The sequence below is a fragment of the Parus major genome, chromosome 2 (assembly GCF_001522545.3).
Source record: "Parus major isolate Abel chromosome 2, Parus_major1.1, whole genome shotgun sequence".
Taxonomy (NCBI): domain Eukaryota; kingdom Metazoa; phylum Chordata; class Aves; order Passeriformes; family Paridae; genus Parus; species Parus major.
The window spans coordinates 57274756-57297469 of record NC_031769.1 but is presented as its reverse complement, the minus strand read 5'-3'; the positions used below and the strand labels follow the sequence as shown (position 1 = coordinate 57297469).

The window sequence follows — 22714 nt, the reverse complement described above, 5'->3', positions numbered from 1 at the left end:
ATTGTGGTGACTGTTGCAGGGCCTTTTACATTTATGCTTTCTGCACAGCAAATACGAGTTAGGTAAGAATATGGTTCTTCTATGAATTATTTCAGTTTATCTGAAATTATTTCAGCTCATCTGAGGGCTGTCCATCAGTCTTTTTGTGTCTAGTAGACAGTGATTCTTTGTTTTTTCTGTCTTCCCCACTACTCTTTAAAGATGAAAACCTGATTTTTCAGCTGATAGTGGTTCAATCTGTTCATCACATTTATTTATCACAACGGGGCTCTGGGTAGGAAGCAGCACAGAATAGCTGAAATCTGAGTTACATTCATTGCGTTCTCTTTCTGTCGTAGTTATAGACTTTATTTTGGAGTCTTCTGGAAGCTGTAATACGCAGAAGCATGTGGTGCAGGAAAATAGTTCAGCTTTCCAAGGGTTAGTAGGCTTTTCCTAGTCCCTGGTTGTGATGGTCACCCCCTTTCCTTTCCTCCTCCTCCCCGAGCATGCCTGGCTTCTTGCTCTTGACAGCGAAGCTGCCTTTCTCAAAATTAAAGCAGTAAGTGTGTAGCTGAAGTGTTTTAATTATCGATGTGTTCCCTGGTTATCAGCCTTGTCAGTCTCACCTTTCTTTAGCCAGCACCTCTCTCCATGTGCTGTCTCCCAAAACTGAGGTGAAGTAGTCCATGGCTCTTTATGTTACAGCACACTCCCCTTCCTCATCGTTCTCATTCCCCTCTGCATTGCCAATCTCTTTTCAAGATCTTGGCTCAGTTCAGCGCAGCAACCCCTTTGGATCTGGCCACCCAGAATTAGGCACTCACTGCCTGTCAGAGCTGGGGTAGAGGCTTCTAACACCAGGCAAATCCTTCAGAGCCTTCCCATTTACTTAGAAAAAGCCTTTTATGTTCACCCACTGCAGTGCCAAGTAGCCCACGTTCATCAGAGAGGCCGGCCCTCGGCTGTTGTGTCGGGGGCAGCTTTTTGCCGACGACTTCAAGGGCAGGAATAGGACAGTTTGACCAAACAGGCTTTTATCTTTCCGTTGCAGCAAGCAGCCGTAGGCGCTGTGCCGCGGTCCGTCAGGAGGCACCCGGCGTGCCTGTGCGCTAACACAAACAAGAAAGGTGAAGTGCACAGAATGAAGCCCCACTATGTTGTGTATTTAACATTTTTTCCACTGTTTTGGTCTTGTATAAAATATGTTTCCTGGTTTGCAATATGTTTCCATGTGATCTCATTAACTCGTGCTCTAGGGCAGTTGGAAGTTACTGTTGAAATGTGATTTTTAGGTTATTTTACCAATCAGATACTCTGACAGTGCTTCCTTCCACCAAAAATACCTCTCATTTTATGTATATGAAAGTGCTGGGCAACTGAGCACGGACGTCAACAGGATCACAGCCTACGCAACAGAAACTGTTATTTTAAATCTTTCCAAAAAAATTGGTTAAGAATTTGTCACAACAGAGCTGGATTTTTTTCCTGTTATGTTACACATCTGCTCTATTTCAAACACGAGGGCTGGAGGGGTGGATTCCAACAAACAACTCAGGCTCCAAAATCTACCCGGTCATAATGATTTTGAGATAACCAGATTTGATTACCTCCTCTGCCTCTTCCTGAATATGCGGTACAGTTTTAATCAAAAGCCAGCATCCCTTGAAAAATCACTGATGCCTTTCCCTCCCTCTCCTGAATTCCCATCTCTTTGGGAGCTGGAGGGAGCAGGCTCAGGCACACCATCGGTTGAGTGCTGTCTCCTTTCCCAAGGTTTAATAGTGGGAATCAGTCTAAAAAGGAAACTCCTTTTTTGCTATTGTTACTAAAATTGATGATGTTTTTAATTTGTTGTAATTAAAGTTCAGTCCACTTCAGGCTTCTCAAATCCTGGAGCAGGGGAATAATAAGAGCATATAATGAGAGTATAACAATGCCTGCCTCAACAGAAACAGTCTTTATGTGTTTCCTGAGCTTGGATGCTCAGCCCAGTCCCCAGGCCACAAGCTCTGTGGTGCAGATCTGGGCTCACACATCTCCCTCTGGACTATGAACGTGTGACTGTTCCTGCCCGGGGCTCGGCACACGGGTGCAGAGGACAGGGTGCGAGGGTAGAGCCTGACCTCGCAGCTGAGGCTTGAGCTGCACAGGTTAACCCAGTGCGGATGGGGAGTTGTCTGCAGTCCTTTGGTTGTAGCCCAGGGCCTTGCACCAAATCTTTGGATGTAGAAAATACTTAAAGACCAAGAGATTTCAGGGGAAGCGTTGGAACAAACACCAAGGTAAACAATGGGAATCATAACCTTTTCTAGACTGAAAATAGTTATCTTAATATACCAGTCTGCCTCAAAAAGCCCTGGAGGTAAATCATGATGCAGAGAGTCAAGAGATGGTCTTTCTGAAGCAGTCTTTCAGCTTATATCTCCAAGATTTTTTTTTTTTTTTTAAATTTTGGTATTTGTGCATTGTGCTGTCTCTCAAATGCAACAAGTTTCTGTCTCTAGTATGTCTCTTACAGTTACTGCAGCAAATAATTTTAAGAGAAGCACTCTACAGGACAGTTACTATACAAGCAAGGGATGCTCTGTGTTTCTCAAACCCCAGCTGTGTCAGTGGTGTTCCTTCTGTGCCGTTTCTCCATCTCTCCTGAGTGCTGTGTGATGCAGAGTGCCTTGTGGGCAAAAATGTCAAAGCCAAAATGAAAGCACAGGACTGGACTTCTGCCCTCGGCTATGGGGGCACTGTTAATGAGTACTTCCACGCTAAAATCACATTTTTTGTATTCTGTACCTGCTCATAAGCAGGTCCTAAACCACCCTAGATCACAACAAAAAGTATAGGCACTCACCAAAGTGCCATGTTTCTGAGTACCTTGCACATATTATATGACTTCCTCTTCACCTGCTGTATTTGACTGAACACAACCCAAGATTTCCTGGAGGCAGTTTCTTACTCTTTGAAAAGTACTTCATTGTATTTATATCAAGTGGTATCAATTTAGTCCAAAGACTGTGTTGACCTTTAACACTTGAGCTTGCACTAAACGTAGTGTTTCTCAAGAGAAAGAGAAATGGTTGGGTTTGTTGGTTTGGCGTATGGCATATATGAGGTCTGCCACACCAAAAGGAGTTTCCAAAATAGACAGGTGAGTTTTAAAAGCTCCCTATGGTGTTTTCTTCCACAGTTTATTTTTTTAACAGTCAAAAGCCACATCTCCTTTAGCTGCAGTCTCCTTCTCAACCTCAAAAATATGCATGTATGTTTTTGACCTGACAGGCACGTGGTTATATAATTTTGCATATGGAGTCTGAAGTTTGTACCTAGAGAATGTATCGTTAGATACGTCTCTGCAAGTTGCAAAAGCACATTTAATATTTGTCTGCATCAGTGAGCTTTTCTTTTGTTTTTCATGTGTTTTTTGGATTCTACCTTTGGGACTCTGGCAGTATTAAATTCAAGCATGCAAAAAGTCAAGGCCTCAGATTATATGATTTTCTTACAAACTATGATTTTAAAATGTTGGAGACATTTTTCTTCTTTTTTTCGATTTGCAGACCTTTCAGATGCCTTTGATTTTGCAGGGAGGTTTTTCGTTTTGTTTGTTTGGTTTTGATTTTCATTTTTTTTAGAGGTGTTTTGTTCCAGATCATGAGATAGAGAGCAACTCTACTTGGGAAAAGTTGAGTTTCTCAAGAAAAAGGCACCAGCAATCTTGAGATGAGGTGAGATGAGATGAGATATGGTCAGTGGTGCAGCAGCACCGGATTTGCTGACCTGTGCATCCATGGCGAACTTGCGTGTTTATGGCAGGCGAGAGGAAGTTCCTCAGACAAAGCAAAGGCAGGGCTGTCTGGGCAAGACTCAGTGAAGTGGGGACCGTGGTCGTGTGGCAGTGACCATCTCCTGGGACTCCTTAGTGTTAATTGAGGGGCTGGCCCTGGGAAGTGGACAGGGAAGAGCCTAAAATGCTGCTAACCTTTTTCTCTTTTTTGCTATATTCTTGCTGAGTAGGGATGTTTGGATGCTTTCAACATGTTTGTTTTGCCATTACGTAGCAGTGACTTTTTATTACATTTGGTTGCTGTACCATAAGGCTGAAGACTACTTGGAAGCCTGTCTCAGTAAACTGATATATTTTTGTTTGTTTGATTTAATCCTCCCCACGCTTTCTCCTGAATGTTTTTCAGTTCATTCAAACAACCCTGTAAGCATCTTATTAATGGCCTTCCTTCACCAGCTCATTTTAACACCCCAGGATTCTAAATTCAGAATAAGCAGAAATGCAATGCCAGCCACTTGTTATCTCCATTCCTGCAGCATTAGTTTCTTGTCCTTTCTCTAGGCCATCAAATGTGAAACTTCCCATGCAAACCAACCTCTGAGTGTGAATTTTTAGGACAGAAGGGTGAAGTATTATGTGGGAGAATGACGACGACTCATGTTTTCAGCATGAGGAATTCCAGTGCGCCTCATGCACTTCACAGAGGAGCTACTTGCTCCACATGCCAGCAAAATACAGCCAAGTCTGGGGTGAGACACAGCATCTATTTTAACAGCTCACAGCCAGATTGCTCAATTGTCAGACAGGAAATTTAAAAAAAAAAGAGAGAGTAAAATCTGCCCATGATAAGTCATAGGTGAAATATAAAGCAGGTGTATTTTTCTGACCACAATCAAGTTGTTGGACACGTAGCCATCACCGTTGTTTTCATACTCTTTCAAAATCACACACAGGGATCTTTCACAGGCATCCACTTCAATGTGAGACAAGTAATAAATAATAAATTGTAACCATGTTTTCATTTGGTGCAGACTTGGAGCAGGCTCAAGCTAGCAGCTTGGTAAAAGTTTCAGCAGCCCTGTGGTTTCTCTAGTTTGTGTTTTTGTTTCTATAGGAAAACTCCTTGTCAGAAAAAACTAAGTTTAGCACAGGGTACCCAGTCTCAGCTGTACTCCTGCTAGGTCACTCACTTTATTTGGGGTGCTGAAAGACCCTGAACATCTTCCCCTTCTAGGCAGTGGCTTATGCCACTCTCAGGAAGCTGTCTGGGGTAGATGACTCCCTGCTGTAGTACTTGGCCACGAGCAGGGCTAGTCCCAGGCTGAGACAGGCAGCAGTTCTTAAACCTTCTGCAGTTTGGGGCAAAAATGTCAATCTCTTTTTCAAGTGTCCTTGGGCACCTAGTAGCTTAGAAAGCATAATGATAATTTAATTCCCAAGTGGATAGTTGTCATGTGAAGATGGAGCTAAACACCTTAAAAAGCTTAGCAGAAGTTTTTGGCTTTGTTTCCTCCCTGTCTGTATTCAAGTGGGCTGCTTAGTATCTTTCTTTTTTTTTTTTTTTCCTGTTTTTTTGTAGCTTGATAAATCTTTCTGCTAAAGGCAGAAGTCAGCCAGACTAGATAATCTGTTTTTGATTTAATCATATTGTGTATCTGGTGTATGCAAAATAAATCACTATTCATCTGGTTTTTAATCTGATTTATGTAGAATGGAGTTATATTGAGCCAGTATTCTACAGCCTAGCATCAGGTTTTGTGAACCTGCCTTGAAGCAACTGTACCTCATTACAGCATTTAGAATGGCCACAGTGAGATTTATTAGGGTGCAGAAAGGAATGGGACAGGTTTTCAGCTGGTGGAAAATGTCATCTGAGGGAAAAAGATTGATGTGTATTTGATAGGAAGACTGCATGAAGACCTTTTATTCCTTTTCTTGACTGCCGTGGTGGGGCTCTTCTCCCCTCCACGTGACGCTGGCTTGATGGGGTAGTTTGGACCTTTTCAAATTAATATATGCAGCAACCAGATTTGATTTTACCACTACACCATTTGTTTGGTGGCTTTTTCCTTTAACCACATTTAGCCACAGAAAATTGAGTGCTTGATGAAGATAACTTAACATAGGAAATAGCTCTGACAGCTCCAGTCCATGACACTGCTAAATGCATCACTTTGCTTCCTTTATCAGGAAAACTCCCATTAATTGTCAATTTATGATTGGGCGGGTTGTGCTTTGGAATTTTGATTGTAGATGTGAGGCCAACAGCAAACTGTATTTTTATTTTCAGGCTTTTTTTGAGAACATGAATTTTACAACTTAATTATACTAATATTTTCAGGTGCTGATTTGAAAGGGTGGGTGGGGGGGGTTGTGTGTTTTTTCTTTGGTTCATTTTCTTAAAGAAATGTCATTAGTTACAAAATTATCACTTCTATGTATCTTAAAAAAAAAACAACCCCTCTTCACCTGAGGGCTACATGCTGTCAGTCAGAGCTGTCCTTTTTAATTAAGTGTTAAAATTTTCTAATCTGATAGATGTTTTAATCTCAGAAAAAAAAAAAATCCATCAAGTGAGAATTTACTTAAAACCAAAAACATCTGTTTAAAAATGTGTGCTGATCATCACCAGGAGAGACACAGCTGTTTTGCTCTACTCTTTGTCATTTATCATTACTCAAATATGCTTCATCCAGCTTTTTTTTTTTCAGACTAAAATAACGTGTACCTAAAGTGCTAGGCAAAGAGCAGTGGCTACATACAATGGCCATTTGTCCATAATATTCTCCTGTCTCTTTGTTTCTTGTATGAGTGTGTAGTAGCAGAAGAGCTTCACTTCCCCTCCAGAGTGGGCCCTGGCCATTTTGGGGGAAAGGCTTGCACAGGAGCTCAGAAGGTGCAACATACTGGCTGTAGCTGAGGCAGGAGCTTCCATGTGTGGAGGGCCAGAAGGAAAATTCAGAGTTCATTCCTGGCAGGATCTTGCCAGTGGAGAGAGTGCCCTCCTGGCTTCTCCTGACTCCAGATGCTCATGGAAGCTCAGAACCCACACAGAGACAACATCTTTCTTTTAGATAAGCTCCCACCTAGGGTGAACTGGGAGGGATGCTTCTCTTCCTCTCTCTTATTTGGCTCCATGTCCTGAAGGCTGGAGAATGGAATAGCTTAATGTTTGGAGCCTGCAACTTGCCAGTGAGTTGTCCTGGGGTAGCAGGAGGTGCCCAGGGAGCAGGGGTGATCCTGGTCCTCACCCAGGATGGGGCTTGGTGGCTCCAGCTGACCCCTGTAATATGTACAGTGTGTGTCCATAGGCATGCGAATAAATGGCTCAGACTTGTAAACAATGAAGAAAGATAATGCAGGGAAACTTAGCACCACCTGAAGTCTCAGCAGTGCATATGCACACAGGCAGTAGCAGATGTGAGTTCAATATGCTCATGATGCAGGGCTGGGTAAGCACTCACAAAAACCCAAAAGGCAAAGCAAAAATGCCTGTGCTAGTGGTAGAAGTACAGTTCTGCAGTGGAGCCAGCAGGGCTACTGAGAGCTGTAATGCCTGCGAAGCCACAAGTGCATCAAGTGTGGGTCACTGGGATGGTAACATGGAGTATCCAGCCTCCAGCTGAACATGTGCTTGTAGTTTACACATCCCGTGTGGAAGCTCTTCCACATCCTTTCCCCATCGGGCAGCTCACAGGGAAAGGAAAGCTTTCAGCTGTGATCCCAGACTGGCCTTGCTCCCGGGCTGCAGCAGGGAGGCGAGGATCCAGTGAATCCCCAGTACCCAGCCTCCGCACAGGCTGGGGAGAGCTGATGAACCCTCCCCTGCAGGCTGTGGTGGCACAAGTCCTCTCACAGTGCCAGGGAGCCCTGGGCCATGGCACCTGCAAAGGACCACGATTTTCTGCTTGCTGGTTATCTTCTCCAGGCTGGTGGGAGAAGTAATTAAGTTTCACATTAAAGGGCAGGGCAGCGTGTTGCAGTTGTGCTGTTGTAAAGACTACTTGTAAAGACTTTTGAAAGACATTCAGAAAGAGAATTCACCAAAGCAAAGAATATAGAGTGGATGTGAAATTAACACTTTTAATTGTAAAGCTTATTGCTTCAATTTTAAGATCAGTAAGTCTGTCTCAGGGCTGCTGTTTCTACTGTCCTTCTTTCTTTCCTTTCAAAGCAACAACTTGGCATTTCTTAGAGGTCTCCCAGCTATTTTCAAGAGTGGTTTTGTACTGGAAGAGGGTTTCTAAGAATACAACTTCTCCACCATTACATGCTGTCAGACTGCTTGATGGTAATGAGTCCTTAGTATTTTAGTTAATTGCAGAGTCAGTGTTGAGCCAGAAGAGTGAGCTGCGTTTTCTGCAGGCTTGCTCATCACCATCAGTAGGATTCATAAGCAAGTTCTGACTTCAGAGCTTTTTCCTTTGCAGTGCATCAACCCAAAAGAGATCAGCTTTGCTCCGAGGCTCTCAGACATGCTTTGTATTGGGAATGAAGCAGGGAAATGGCTTTTTTTCTTCTTTCCACCCCCTGTACACAGAGCAGATTTGTTGAAACCCATTAGATGCATTAAATGCCAAACCAGTTTGGCATTCACTTTCACAGCAGAAATCTTCTTCCTAAAACTCCCCTGTGCCTTTCTGCCTTTTTTCTTTTGCTTTGAGAGTTAATATATAAGATATTTGTAATCTCTGTCTTAAAAATTTTCAATTTTTGATGCAAATCAGGTGGCATCTGGGCCAACAGATATGCTTGGCCCATAAATACTCCTAACATAGCCATTACCTTCTAAATTACTTATGCCATGACATTATCCTTATCAATGAAATCTTAACTGTAAGATGGTGAAGGATGAACTGCAAGACCACGGTGTCTAAAGTAATAGTGCTGGCTGCTTGTGGTTTGTGATAGTGTACTTGATGTTAACTTTTAATCTCTTTTCCTTTCCATTGTAGCCCATCCCTGCCTGCTCTTGACTGGCAGCTGCCATCTCACTCAGGACCTTACGAGCTACGTATCGAAGTGCAGCCGAAATCCCACCACCGAGCTCATTACGAGACAGAAGGCAGTCGAGGGGCTGTGAAGGCATCTGCGGGGGGCCACCCCATTGTGCAGGTACCAAACTGTGTCACAGCAGCACAAATTGTTTATCTCAGTACTCTGTGGTGAGCACCATTTCTTCTCAAAAACCAAAAAGTAATGGGAGATATTTCCTGTCGTCGGAGATTCCTGCATGTGGACACATCTCAGAGCAGACCAAGCCTTTGGTAAAAACAATGCAAGAGCAGTGTGAATACAGGGCAGATTGCTTCTCTGTCCATGTAGGGCTCAGCAAGTGTTCAGTGGCGAGAGGTGACCATGGACCTGTTTGTGCAGTTAAGCTCCAGACATGCAGTTTATACTGAAATCAGCTGGGGACATGCCTCAGTACATTTAATCCTTAACTTGCAGTTGGATCTAATCAGAGCTGTGAATGCATGTTGGAGTGCAGAGCTGTAGCAGTGATGTAGAAGTATGTCGCTGGTTTGGCTGTTGCAGTGAGTTCTGAGCAAAGGCTTTTAGAGTTTCTTCTGTTCAGTTACTAAAACCCTTCCAGCTGCTCTGGGTCTGAAAGCATCTGAGGTCTGAATCTAGTTTCACAGATTCTACCAACCTCTTTAGTTACTCTGTATAAAGCATTTAATTTAATAACACTCTAAACTGACCCTTAATTTGTTTATATGAGTAGCCTCATTCATTTTTAAAGGACTTTGTCAGGAGTAGGAAGAACAGGGTTTGGTTGTTTAAAACAAAAAAAGAAAGTGTAGTGGGAGAGAGTGGGAGGCAGTGCCTGTCCCTCTTCAGCTGCTGCTTTCTCACCCAGCAGTTAAACTCACAGTGCCATCCATCAGGGTTGTGACCCTCTGTGCAGCAGAGCCCAGCTTTTATCACTGCCCAGATGCCACAGGACCCATGGATGCCAGGGCACTGCTGCCATGCTCGGACTGCTTGGGCTCATGCCACAAGCCGTGCTGCAGGAGCCCAGATGGCTCAAGGGGATGTAGGGACCACACGTGCGGGGCTGTGCATGTTTGTTTATTTGCTGTAAGCCCCTGTTAGTAGCCACATCTGTGGAAGGAACAATGGGAGGCTGGGATGGCGCTGGGCAGAGAATGCTGCTGTGCAAATGTGTGCTGCTGCCACAGCTGGAAAAGGAAAGTGAGGGGAGTTGTCGGCAGCAAACACACTTCAGCTCTGCCAGAACTCGTCAGTGACACAGGATTATGGAAGTTGTCTGCTGGAATTTAAAAGGTTTTAGCAGAACATTTGTGAGTGATATTAAAGAGGGGCTTGTGGCAGACGTGCTTGTTTACAACTAATGCCTACTCTGTTTGTGGCTTGATGCAAATGGGGAGGCAATGCAAATGGGGAGACATCAATTTACAATGGCCAGCTTCGCATTTAAAGTTTCTTACGTGCCTTCTGAAAAGACTGAATGTGATGCCAACATTTAATTGGACTAAATGTGTTCAGACATTTCCCCTCTCATCCCCTGTCCTGGTCCGTCAGGAGGGAGCATGCTGCTTCCAAACACAAACAAGTGTCAGAAGAGAGGAGAGGAAATTACGGAAGGGCATGAAGGGAGAGAGGAGGAAGCAGACAGTCCCAGCCCTGTCAATTGGCTCTACCGGCTTAATAAGGATTAATGTATTTTTCAGTCCTTTTATTACAACCCAAACATCCTTTTCTCCAAAGAGAACAGAAACATAAAGAGGTGCAGAAAAAGCTTTTCCGTGCTAGCATTTCCATCATGGCCAGTTATCTGTTTGAAGAAATGCATAAAAATTCTGACTTAAACCAGAAGTGAATAGATGGATGGATTAAAAGTACTTCCAGAAAGAAAGGAAGTATTCATAAATATTTTTTGTAAGAGGAATAGTAAGTACTTGCAAATAAAGAAGTACTTGAAAAACAAAAGTATGTCTAAATAAATGGAGGGAGAGGAAATATAGGGAGTAATTTCTGTTAAATTGGTGACTGGCAAAACCTGAAAAATGCATCTCTGAATCATCAACATATTTCCAGATGTTGCAGATGTTTGGGTCAGGTTTGATTCATCCCACTAGGTTATACAGAAAGGAGCCCAAATTTTGAAGTTCAAGCCCAGATGTGAGCTCAAACAGAATAAGTGTCTTCAGGAGAAAAGTTGTGGATCAAGCTTTTCGCTCTTTAATATTTCTGGTGTTTTCTATTCTGTTGACTCAGGGAAAACTGTCATAAAACTGCCTTGACCTCTTGTACTACCCTCTTCTGTTATATTTTTCCTATGTTGACAGTCAGATCTTTCTTATGTCAGTGCTTTAGGGAAACTGGCTTTAATTCTGCTGTTGTTAAAGCTCTTCCCCCTTTAGCTTTAACAAGGAGAGAATATGGATGAGGTCTCTCTTTTCTCTGTTTTTCTCTCTCGTTGTTTCAATCCCCCTCCCACTGGCATCTTGCTTCCCATTCCCTAGGAGAGGTTCTCACATTAATACCTCTACAAATCTGTTGGGCATGCTAAGGCAGAGGAGAACTAAATCCAAAAAACATCCACTGTTCATGGCATGGTTCCCAATCAAAAATTGCCAGGAGGTTGCTTTCTCTGCAGCCAGAGCAGGTTTATCTATTTTTCCCAGGCAACATGAGTTTCCTTACTGTTGATCCATCTCTTCTTTTAGGAGTTGGAATGTCTGAGGATCAAAGGTTTCTGAGTCAAGCATGCTGGATGAGGAGAGCAGTAGCATAGGAGGGCAGGAGTCTCTCATGGGTTTGACATGAAGCCTAAGCTTGGGGACCAATTTTTTCCTTGGCTCCTCCAGGCTGGTGACTTTTCTGTGTAGCTGGAGGAGGCTACATGTAAAGCTGAGGACCTGGCACTGTGCACAATGCCACCACTGTATGAGATTGCTTTTCTGCCCCAAAACTGAGCATGGGAAGGGGCAGGCAGAGCTGAGCATGGCAGGGTGCTATGAATGGCTCATAGCAACCCATGCAGAGGGCAAGCCTGGTGCGTGCTGGGGGCTGTCTGTGGTGGCAGTCATGTCCACCTTATCATCTCTGCATCATGTATGGGACTTGCTCACTGGAAGCTCCTGTGGGCCATCTCCCAGGCATATTTCATGCCAGTGGGATTTCCTGTGGATTTTCTTCTGTGGAGTGGCAGCACCTTCCCGCTGCACTTAGGAACGATACGGTTTGGAGCGCTTCAAGTTGCCTGTGAAGGCTCATAAGCCTGGTAACACAATATTCCTCTCTCACACATTTTGCTTTTGCCTGTTTGGGTGTTTGGCTGCCATGGCAGCTCCAAGCTATCGCTGTTCCCGATTGCTAAACGTTCGGAGAGTGGGATGAGCCGGCGCGCCTGGCGAGCTAAAAATGCCGCAGAGGATTGGCAAGCGAGTGGTGCTGGGGAGCAGTGCTGGTGAGCTCACGGCTGGCACCGCCTTTCACCCCTTGGCTTGGGAAAGTATTTTGAGAGTTTGCTGTTGCCTTTGGTGATTTCAGACTGGAGTACTCCCACCTCTGAGTCAGAACAGGGATGGTCCCCTTGCTGGCATCAGGCTTTGGGAAGCTGCGTGTTGTGTCAGGTGACCGCTAAACCTGGGACCACTCTGAGGAGCAAAATCCTGTCTGTTAGCATCCTGCTGGCACCTACTGCTTCTCAGGAGTTCATGGCTCAAGTAAGGATTTTTCAAACAAAGCAAAATGAAGTGAATGGCATTTCATAGCTACAGACACATTTTAAGTGAGGTGAATTTAATTCAAGGGGTTTACATCCAAAACATCTTAAAAATGTCCTCTGTTTGGACCTATCTCCCAATTTTTCATTTTGAGAGTGGTGAGGAGTTGCACAAGACGGGGTTTGCATTCCAGCCAGCGATGGCTCCGTTTCAGCTGCAGGTAAGTAATCCAGCAGATAAAAGTTTGGGCTCCTCAGGGAGGGATGGCACCAGATTATAAATGCGTGGTCTGTAGATACTCTAATTAATAACTCATCTTTGAAATAAGTCAAGAACTTTGACTGCCTGAGATGGAATTTTTACAAGCAGGGTGTGGTGTATCTGTGAGATAAAATCCAAATATTCAAGAATGTTTCATTAAAGGGCATGATGTACTCCCATAGAAGATTGTACTCAATGGTGAAAGAAAATATTCAAGTGCATGGAGTAGTCTAGCAAGCACTTTCAAAAGCCATGATTATTACTAAACTTTTAGACACAAAAGATGCCATTAATTCTCTTCAAGATCACTTCTAACATGAAGTAAATAAATTGGTTAGAAAAAGGAAAGAAAAGGAGTTGAAAGGGTTTTCCTTTTTTATCTAAGTAACCAGTACTATCCAGAATTCGTTTTCCTCTTGAAAAATTAATTTGGAATATATAGTGAGTGCTGCCTTGCCTTTCACTCTACCTCTTTGAGTGAGATGGTAGAGGTTGTAGATGCTAGAGGCTCCTGTGCTCCAACACAAAATTTCATCTGAGCCTGTGAAGAGCTGAATAGTCTGAACTCCCTTGTTTTACAGGCAAAACACAATGATTTGTCTGCTGATGTACATAGTCAAAATGCTGTCTATGCCAGGAGATTTGCTTACAGGAGTCATCTGTATCCTTTCTTGACAAGGTCTCGTATAGGCATTTCGGGTCTGATTTTCAAAGGCCTTGAGGCATACACTGGGATTTTTTAATCCCTTTATGACTAACAAGTGTCAGACTCTCCTCCATGACAGTCACTGCCTCGGTATTTTTTGTACATCTCCACATCACCTTAACTAGGCACCAACATGCCCCTGAGTCACTTGTGCACCTCAGCAGCACATGGAGTGTCTTACTGTTTGCTTCCCATGGATCAGTTGGTTGTGTTGCTTTTGGATAACAAGCACTAAGTCCCAGTGCAGGTGCTGGCCACCGCGGGTATCTGCCAGAGCCCTTTCCTCTTCAGACCTATAAGCAAAGAATACCTTTTGCAAACCCCTTGGGGAGCAGAAAGCCTCTTTGGCAAAGCAGTGTAACTTCAGGGGCATCACACTGATCAGCATCTCTCATGCACTTGACTCACAGCCAGCAGCACGAGGTCAGACAGTCCTGTGATAACCAGAAGGCTAGATGGGAACGAGAGAACTGAAGAGCTAAAGGAAAAGACTGGAAAGAGGTGTTCACCATTGGTGACAGGAAGAAGATGAAGGTGTAAGGAAGCCAAGAGACCTGCTGTGTGTTCATAAGTGCTTTCCTTGGTAGGGGTGCCCACTGCTGCAAGTTTGTTTTAAACAACAGAGCTTCCACCATTGCTGAGTGAGTCAAGGGGGCTAGAAAAAAAAAAAAGCAGACCCCGGTGGGTCCAGCTCATGGCCATCTGACACCTGAGCAAGAGAAGAGGATGTGGAAAAATTAGTGTTAGCTGCTTTCCCCTTCCCTCTCTGGGTATATCGGGTCAGAGCAGAGGGCATATTCTTGTTAGTAAGCAGTGATTCAACTCATCATGCCACAGCAGACTTCCTCTCTGTACTACTCTTCGCTTCTTTTTAGAAGGCAGCATCACCCTTTTGTTCAGATGGAAATATAATCCCTCCTTCTGGTGGACATATAAAGACACTGGCAAGCACCTGTTAGCCAGGTTGCAATTAATAGCACAAAGCCGTGCAATCACACAACAAACCAGACAGGGAGCCCACACTTTATAGCCTTGTTTTAGACAGCCGGTACTTCTTAAGAATAAATCTGAGCTGAATGGCTTTCTCACTTCTTGCATCTGTATAGTTAAAGCAAAACCTCAAACTAGCAGACAGATAATCAAAACTGAAAAGTAGAATGATTTGGCAGATGTTTTAAGGCTGCTATTGCTTCTATAAATCCAGCAAATGGAAGAATGCCCATTGAAAGCTTTTCATCACTTCTTTTTTTTTGTTGTTATGAGAGTGTATTTTGGAAAGGAAAGAGTTCTTCATTTTTGGGTTTCACATGAAGTTGGTCCCAAGGAGTAGCTCCACAAGCACAGCTGTATCACTGACTTGTGGCCTCCCTGAGGAGGGTAAGTCCAGAAGGGAGCCATCCTGGAAAGTGTGCTGCTGTCAGCTGGAGAAGATTTCATGACCCTGATAATGCAACTTCAGTTCTGATTTATGAGCCATCCTGGGGACAGGCCTCTGCTGTTTAATGCAATGGCCCTTTACAAATGAAAAACGAAGTTTCCATCAGCCAGTGCTTGGGGGATGCACTCTGCTCTCTGTTAAAAATGATGCCTTGCTCACACTAAGCTCGATGGATGCCACAGTACATATCCCCGCTGTTAGCGTGCTGAGATGTTCAATCTGGCTTTCCAGCCTGAAGGCTTCAGCCCTAGGTTTGCCTTCAGTTTGGACTCAGTGGCTGCAGGCAAAGCAGCAATTGGTTATGGCCTTGAGGAAGGAGGGGATTGAAAGAAAGCCTTCCCATTCCTCCACTGGTGCTGTCTCCATTCCCTTGGGAAAGGGGGTGATGACATCAGCTCCCAAATTTCTTTTTCATTGGCATCTTCTGGTTTCCTTTCCATCTTCTTTGCAATAAGGGAGTCAGTGGCATTGCTGTCACTGTGTCGGCTATCTTCTAGCTGTCCTCTGGGGGCAGTTGATATGGAAAAGACCACCTAGATTAGAGAGGAAGCAGAGGAGTCACCTTTATCTCCAGCACTGCTCACAGAGCCATCCTTTCTGCTTCCCTTGTCAGGATGGTTTTGGCAACCAGCAGCACTCTGAGTGTCTACAGCCAGTGTGCAGAAGTCTCTGCAATGTCCAGAAAGGCAGAACATAAGTGTAGTTAGTCCTCTCTGATTCCTCATTTACTTGTCATTGTGAACAGAGGGTTTTTTCTGCATGTTGTCTAAAAGGCCGATTCATCATAATTTTGGAAGTGTACTTCTAAAATGTGTATTACAACTTTTCAGGGAGAATCAGGACTCATCCTTCACTGTTAGAATGTGATACTTTTTCTGGCCCATTCCATTCTTTTTGTCCTGTGCTTAATATTGCATCACTCCTGCTAAAAGTTGCAGATGCCATACCTCTTGCTTGGTCACAGAATCAGAAAGAGACAAAGCTGCAGATGCTTCAGATTAGCCAGAAGAGGCTACCAGTAGTGCTAGAAATGGCTACCCACTTTTCTAAGGAAGAATACAACATGGGTAGATCTTTTGCTTGCCTCAAATTACCAGACCTGAAATAAAAAAAAAAACCAAAAGAACAAAACTCCGAAACTCAAACCAAATTCCATTCAAAGCCATATTGGGGCTCTCCTGAAGTCAGATGACTTAGCACACTTAGGGGTTTGCTGACTCTTAGTTTAGCCATTTTTAAGAAAGTAAGACTGGATGGGTGGAGTCTTGACAACTGGATTTAAAAGAGCTTTTCATGGAGTTTCAGGTGATATGTGAGGCTGTGGTCTGGGCATGAACCACAGTTGTCACTTGACTTAGTTTTGGTTGCAATTGAGAAGACCTACACCAAAGTTACCACTCAGCAAATCTGCTCCAGACTTGCCAGATTATTGCACGTTAACATGCACCCGAAATCTGAAATGAAACACAGTTAAAATTAAAATGCAGCTTTACCAGAAGCCAGATGCTTCATTATGAGCTGAGCTAACCTACCTGCCAAATACTGCTAACCTGCATGAGGCAGGCGATTAATTTTTTACAAGTCTGCTTTGGGAACTAGACATCTGTCCTCTATTCCTAAAAGTAATATCTTAGGGCAAACAAATTTTTTTTCTTGGTATTCCGAATTACATAAAACATATTTCACTAAAATTATATTGCCTGCATTCTGTATTAAGATATACTGGGGGCCAGTTCATATTTCAGATCCCTTTTACACCAAGCTAACTCCAATGGAATTTTTGGTTTCTTACTTTCTAATTTTTATATGTAAGAAGAGTAAAAAATTACATCTGTAACACACCTTGTGGTCTGGAATATCAGTATATATGGTTTTAATATAGAATTTCCATTTTAATTAATCATTATTTCAACTAACAGGCTGAATCAGTGGAAAATATGGTGTCCAAGTACTCAGTTGCTCTCTCAAAGTACATTGCATCTTCCATTATAAGCAGGATTTTATGATTTCTTTCCTTGTGAAGAACAGCTTGAGATCTTCTTTGATACATGCCACGAAAGGCAGATGATCATCTTGGATCATCATCTGCTGTATACATACACAGAAGTAAAATTTGTTGCATGCTGTCAGTGCATCAAATAAAATTTCAAATGAAATCAAATCAAAATAAACTTTCTCCTCCCTCCGCGTTTAAGAAATAATTTAGCAGGGGTTACATATTTTCACTGAAACAGTTGAAACATGCTAGTGATCAATTTACTTACACATGGTAAAAATAATATAGGTTGCAGACAGATTTGTAATGTAGTTTTTAAACACCTGTTTTTAATGTTTCAATACCCAATAAAGGAGAGGAACTCCTGCTTTTGGTTTGCATGCAGACGTTAGGCACACTGGGATTTAGAAGTCTGCTGCCTAGGTTTCAAATGCAGTAAACAGCACTTGTAGGCGCAGCGTGGGTACATTTTGGGGAGTGACAGACTCTGGAGTCTCCCTCAATGAGTTTTGCTCCTTGTGACACTGATAATGTGGTGTCACAGCCAAACGTGAATCCTGGTGAAAACCCGCAGTCCTCACGAGAAAGAGAACTGCTCCCTTGCCACTTGCAATCCTACTCATGTAGAAATACTGCTGGTCCAGTTCTGTATAATGAGAGGGGGAAAAAAACATATGGGAGGCGGAGCAATGTAAAACCAAGAACTTAAATATGTCCTTAAACTTTCATAAAGTGGGATTATATGTTGAATGTGTGCTTAAATTTTCTATTAAGTGAGAATACATTGATTAACTGGCAATTAATTGTGCAATGTATTGTCACTCAGGTTACTCGGCTGCAAAATCTGGCATAAGACATTTTTGCTGCCTTGCCACGGGTGTTAAAAGAGATTGGGTGTCAGGCATGAGTGTGTGGGGCTGCAAACCGCCCAAAAATAGCATGATAAAGGGGAGCAAGTTGCAGTAGCTGCACTCTGTTCTTGCAGGCCTCTTTGATGCTTTTCAGGAGACTTACTAGGTTTTCCCTCTTAAAAATCCGATGCTTTTTTGGCATCACTTGCAGGTTCCCTGTGTATTGCTGCTTCCTTTCGATGGTTTCAGGTGAATGCTACTGTCTGGATCCTCCTTTTCCTCTGTCTTCAGTCCCTGTGATTTTGGGACCCCTCAGGATGACTGCCACTTGTTTTTGTTCTGTTACCATTGTGCCTGTCCACATCTAATGGGCAGGAAGTCTCTGAAGCTTTTAGTGGATGGCTTGATAGCAAGTCAGATGTGATGATGCTGAAGCTGAGCTTTCCATAACTGTGCAAAATCTTCTCATTACTTTCCTCTGTCTTTGGGCAAACTGTACCTTTCTTCATGTCATCTAAATCTGCAGTTTAGACTACTGTATTTAGCTGCTTGCTGTCCCTGTGCCGGCAGGAGAACAGCAGTATCAGCAAGCATGTTCCGTGCAGGACACGGATGCCCATACTTGCTGTGCTTAATGAGCCGCACGTTCCCGTCCCCTCGGCTCTCTGCCCATGGAAGGACAGTGGCTCGCCTTCGGGAAGCCCGCAGCACATGGTGACTGCACAAACAGATAAACAGCTAGAAGGGAGCGGAGTGGGAGAGAGATCACGTTTCGTTTCTAGAGAGCTGTTCAGAGAGGAGCTGTGCATGAAGCCCCGGTGCAGCTCACGCACAGAGGGTTGGTCTCGAGTTTTCATCCCCCTCTTAGCGTTTTCACCTGAGGCAGCTGCTTGCTTTAGCACTGCAAGCAGAGACACCTGAGCCTCAGATGGTTGTGACATGTCAGGATTAAGAAGCTTGAGCAGGGCATGCACGTTGCTGCTTGTGCTCACCGGCAGCCAGGACTGGCAGCACCTTGGCTCTCCGGCATGCTCACGCCGGGATGCAGCGCTTTGCTCCTGAGCACGGGCAGTGAAGGGATGCGAGTGCCGGTTCTGGATGAGACCGACCATTGCCAAGGCGAGCACCGATGCACAGGGCAGCAGGGCACTGGATGCAGCAGTGGAGCAACGGGATGGATGTGGGGCAAGGGGACTGATGCTGCGCGGTGCTCCCAGCAGCGTGCCGGGGACAGCAGGCAGCGCTGGGGCCAGTGAGGGGCCGAGCTCCTACTGCCACCCCTCCTCCCTGCATATCCTGGCCTTACGTGTTGTTGTTATGATTGCTATGGAAGTAATTTCAATATGTTTCACAGCTCTGAGATGCTGTGTCTTGCATTGTTTGGCTGGAAAGCTGCTTGACTGGTTTTGGAGGGTGGCTGTATATGCACAAATACTAGCTGATTTTTTTATTTTTTTTTTTTTTGTGGTGGAAAGTAGGAGATTCACAGCATGGTTTTAATTAGAACTGCTCATTTAGTCTTTCATTGCAGTGTGTTCTTTAGTTGAAAGATAATTTAATTTTCTTTGTTTTGGAAGATTTTCGTGCTTGTCTGTGTGAAATGTCTTTATTTACTGTGCCTCATTGTGCTTTGTGCATAGCTTTGATTATGAGGAGAGTCAAAAACAAAACTTCCCTGGGCCGTATTATTTTCTACCTGCTGTGGGTTTTAATACAGTCTCACTTGTATGTATGTACCAAGTGTCTGCATTTCTAGGACAAAATCACCAGAGAATATGGGTAAAGCATGCGGGGTTAGATTTAGCTGTAAAACTCTTACTGACTTGAACAGGAATAGCGTATCTAAAGGTTGTGAAGTGCTGAAGAAGCGTAACTGGTATGGATCAGTTTGGTTTTTCATCTTGGAAAAGTCCACAGAAGATATTACTCGTTGAACAAAAGGCAAAACCTCAAGAAATTCCTGCTTTCTCTTGCAGAATTCCGTATTAAGATCTTGTAACACCTCCTCTTCAGTGAAGAGTATTTTGTCTGGTTGTAACAAAATGCAGCATGGATCAGTCCTTTTTATATGTACAAGAATATTTAGCTAGTGCCTGTCATATCAGAATAAAAATTAAAAGACAAGCAAGTATATAAGATATGTAAATCTCTCCCATAGGTGCAGGAACTCATAAAATTGCTCAGAATAAGCAGTTACAAAAAGAAAGAATTCTAGATGGCATTTTTTAATCAATCCTTAATTATCCTGAAATATTTTTCTAAATGGATTTCAAATTAATTTTCAACTACCTCTTTTGCAGTGATGTTGTTTTCATTATGTGGGCCTTATGTGCTGTAGCTCTTACCCTGCAATAATATAATATTCTTCTATATAGACTCAAATGTTGTTACTGAATACAGGTTTTAGAGTGGCGTTGACCACAAACTCGCATACAGTTGTAGACTTGTGCACAAACTCCGCCCACAGCTGCAAACTTGAGCTTCCAGGGACAAACAAATTCAGACCACAACTTGCAAGCAACATGTGCTAGCATCTAGGGATACGAGTAATCTCAAGCACATGTCCTAAATACATCAAAGCTTCATTTTCTAATTCCTCACATTTGTGAGGAAAACTGTAAAATATGTGAACTGGCACAGCCCCACTGCTGGCTGCAAGAGCCCCACTTGAGATGGAAGCAGGTTGGAGAGGCTTCACAAAGAGCAAGGCAGTGCAGTGAAAATACTGGAGCTGGGCTATGGCTCTGCAGTTTCATTCCCACATGAAATCCCTGAAACTATTTTAGGTCAAATAGATTTTACAGGGGTAGTTGGTCTAATCACAGGGCAGTGTTAACCTGGAAGCCTATCTGTAATAGCAAATGGAAGATGTTAGGAAAATGGTCTGGTGAGTAAAAGCATTTTTCTTCCTCCAGTTTGAGTAAAAATAAAAGAAAAATATTATGAAATTTGGCCCTTGGGCTCTCCGATTATTAATCCTCTTTTCCATTTTTGTAGTAGAAAAAGGTGTGTAATACATGTTTGAATTGAATATATAAGTGGTCATTAGCAAGAATAGGGCTCAGGATTATATTTTTATTATGATTAAGCATGTAATCCAATTTTGAAACAATGATAACAGCAAGACCACTGAAACTGTATGTGATGGTGCTCCAGAACTTCCTGTGGGCTCTGGAGCAGAGGTCAGGAGCGCTGCTGGGACTAGGGGGATTGCTACAGTCTTTACAGGGCAATGAGCTGCTGCTTTGTGACACCCTTCTGAGGAAGGGAGGGAGAGGGGTATAGTCCCATCACAGACACAGGGATGGAGGCTGCAGAGAGAGCTGGTCAAGCATCTGTCTTCTGGCCATGACACCTTGTGCCCAGCCTGTGCTGAGGCTGACTCCAGGACCAGGCTAAAGCCAGCCCCTAAAGTCAGGGTGGAAAAGCCAGAGCCTGAATTTAAGCTGGGGTGGAGCTGACTTTGATCTTTCCTTCTGGGAGGGAAAAGGGCTGCAAAGTACCACTGTCTGAGGTGATGGTCTTGTACCCCTGCTGTGAAAAGCTGTGGGTGGCTGCCTGAAATGAAACACCTGATGGTGAAGTGCCAAGCCTTGTGTCTGTAGTGGGCTCTGACTCTGTGGGGGCTGAGAGCTCTGCTCTGTGTCTCTTCAGATAAAGCTCAGCGTGTGCCTCACAGCACTGCCCCGGGCTTGTGGGACACTCATGCTTTGAACTGTGGCCTGGGCAAGTGACAGGGGCAAGGCCACATTTCAGGGTTCATTACATGTCTGCCACTGAGCTAATTGCCTTGGTTTCTCTCTGTAATCAGGGGGAGGCTCGTCAGTATAGAGGTTAGTGAGCTATTAATTTTGTTCTGATGTGAACATCTGAAGCTGCTTGGGTAAATCACACCTTCAGAGTGCCCGTCTCATTTTGCTGGCTGTGACGGCAGCTGAAGTGACTAGACCCTGTTGTCGTCCAGCCTGTACATGTTAAAAGTTAGGTGGCATGAATCACCTGGCTTTTCCCTTTTTCTTTTGACTGGATGTGTTGTGTACAATTGTTTCTAACTGTTCTCAGCAGGCTTTAAGGTCTTACCCGTTCGCCAAGTCTGTACTTCTTAGGTTGGATACCCAGGTAAGGCTGGAGTATGGCAGGGAGGAGCAGTGCCTTTGAAGACCTTGGCATTTCTGTCTCTGGCTTGGAACTTGACCCATACTAGAGCCTCATGTTTGAAGTCTGCAGGTTGGTAGAGAGACAGTCTTTAGGTGTAAAAACCAAGGTTCTGGTTGCCATCACCTCCTCATCACTTCACCATCCTCCTCAGTTCCCAGTCATGCACTGACATCCTTTTCCACTGACTGCAGCAGAGTCTCCTCCCTTTGCAGCATCAGATAAGCTACTCTATAAGGCTTTATTGGCAAGTTCTGCTATTAATATTTGCAAGATTTTACTTGACCATCTTACTGGCTTTAAGTAGGGTTGTGGTGTTAGCTTGTCAGTATTCAAGTCAGAAATTCTAGTGCAACAGCTGTTGCTAAATAATGTTACTCAATATGACAATATTTAGAATGATTGATTGAAAATAGTCCCTGTATGTTGAGAAAGTTTATTTAGATGTCTTTCATGCTTATTTTATTTACTTACAGTTGGAGATCTCAAGCCTTTCAGCTCATTGTAGCACTGGTGGCAGAGCACCTCATGGCATGCTCATTGGTCAGTCTTGTCTATTCCATCCATTTGATTTTGGGGATTTTTTTTTTTCATTTAAAAAAGAAGTGACTTGTGCTTCCAGGGACAAACAAATTCAGACCAAATTCAGACAAAATCAACCAGTGGCATCACCCTCAAGCATCTTACAGTGTGGAATCCAATCTCTCTAGATTTCTCATAGTTTAATCATGCTGTTCTGAAGGTCAAAACCTTGAATCGGAGCTGTAAGATATACCTGCCCTATTTTTATTGCAGCATTTGGAAGCTTTCTATTGAAGACATGCTCTCAGATAAAACTGCAGCAT

The 22714-nt window shown here is 43.6% G+C and overlaps 1 protein-coding gene across 4 annotated transcripts in view; it reads left to right on the top strand.

Moving 5' to 3' along the window:
* Positions 1 to 22714, top strand: part of NFATC1 (nuclear factor of activated T cells 1) — a 106565-nt gene that overhangs the window by 6446 nt on the left and 77405 nt on the right. For all 4 annotated transcript variants that reach the window (XM_015619606.2, XM_015619605.2, XM_015619607.3 and 1 more), the window contains exon 3: positions 8719 to 8878. In XM_015619606.2, coding sequence (XP_015475092.1) covers positions 8719 to 8878 — 160 coding nt within the window. The remainder of the gene's footprint in view (positions 1 to 8718; positions 8879 to 22714) is intronic.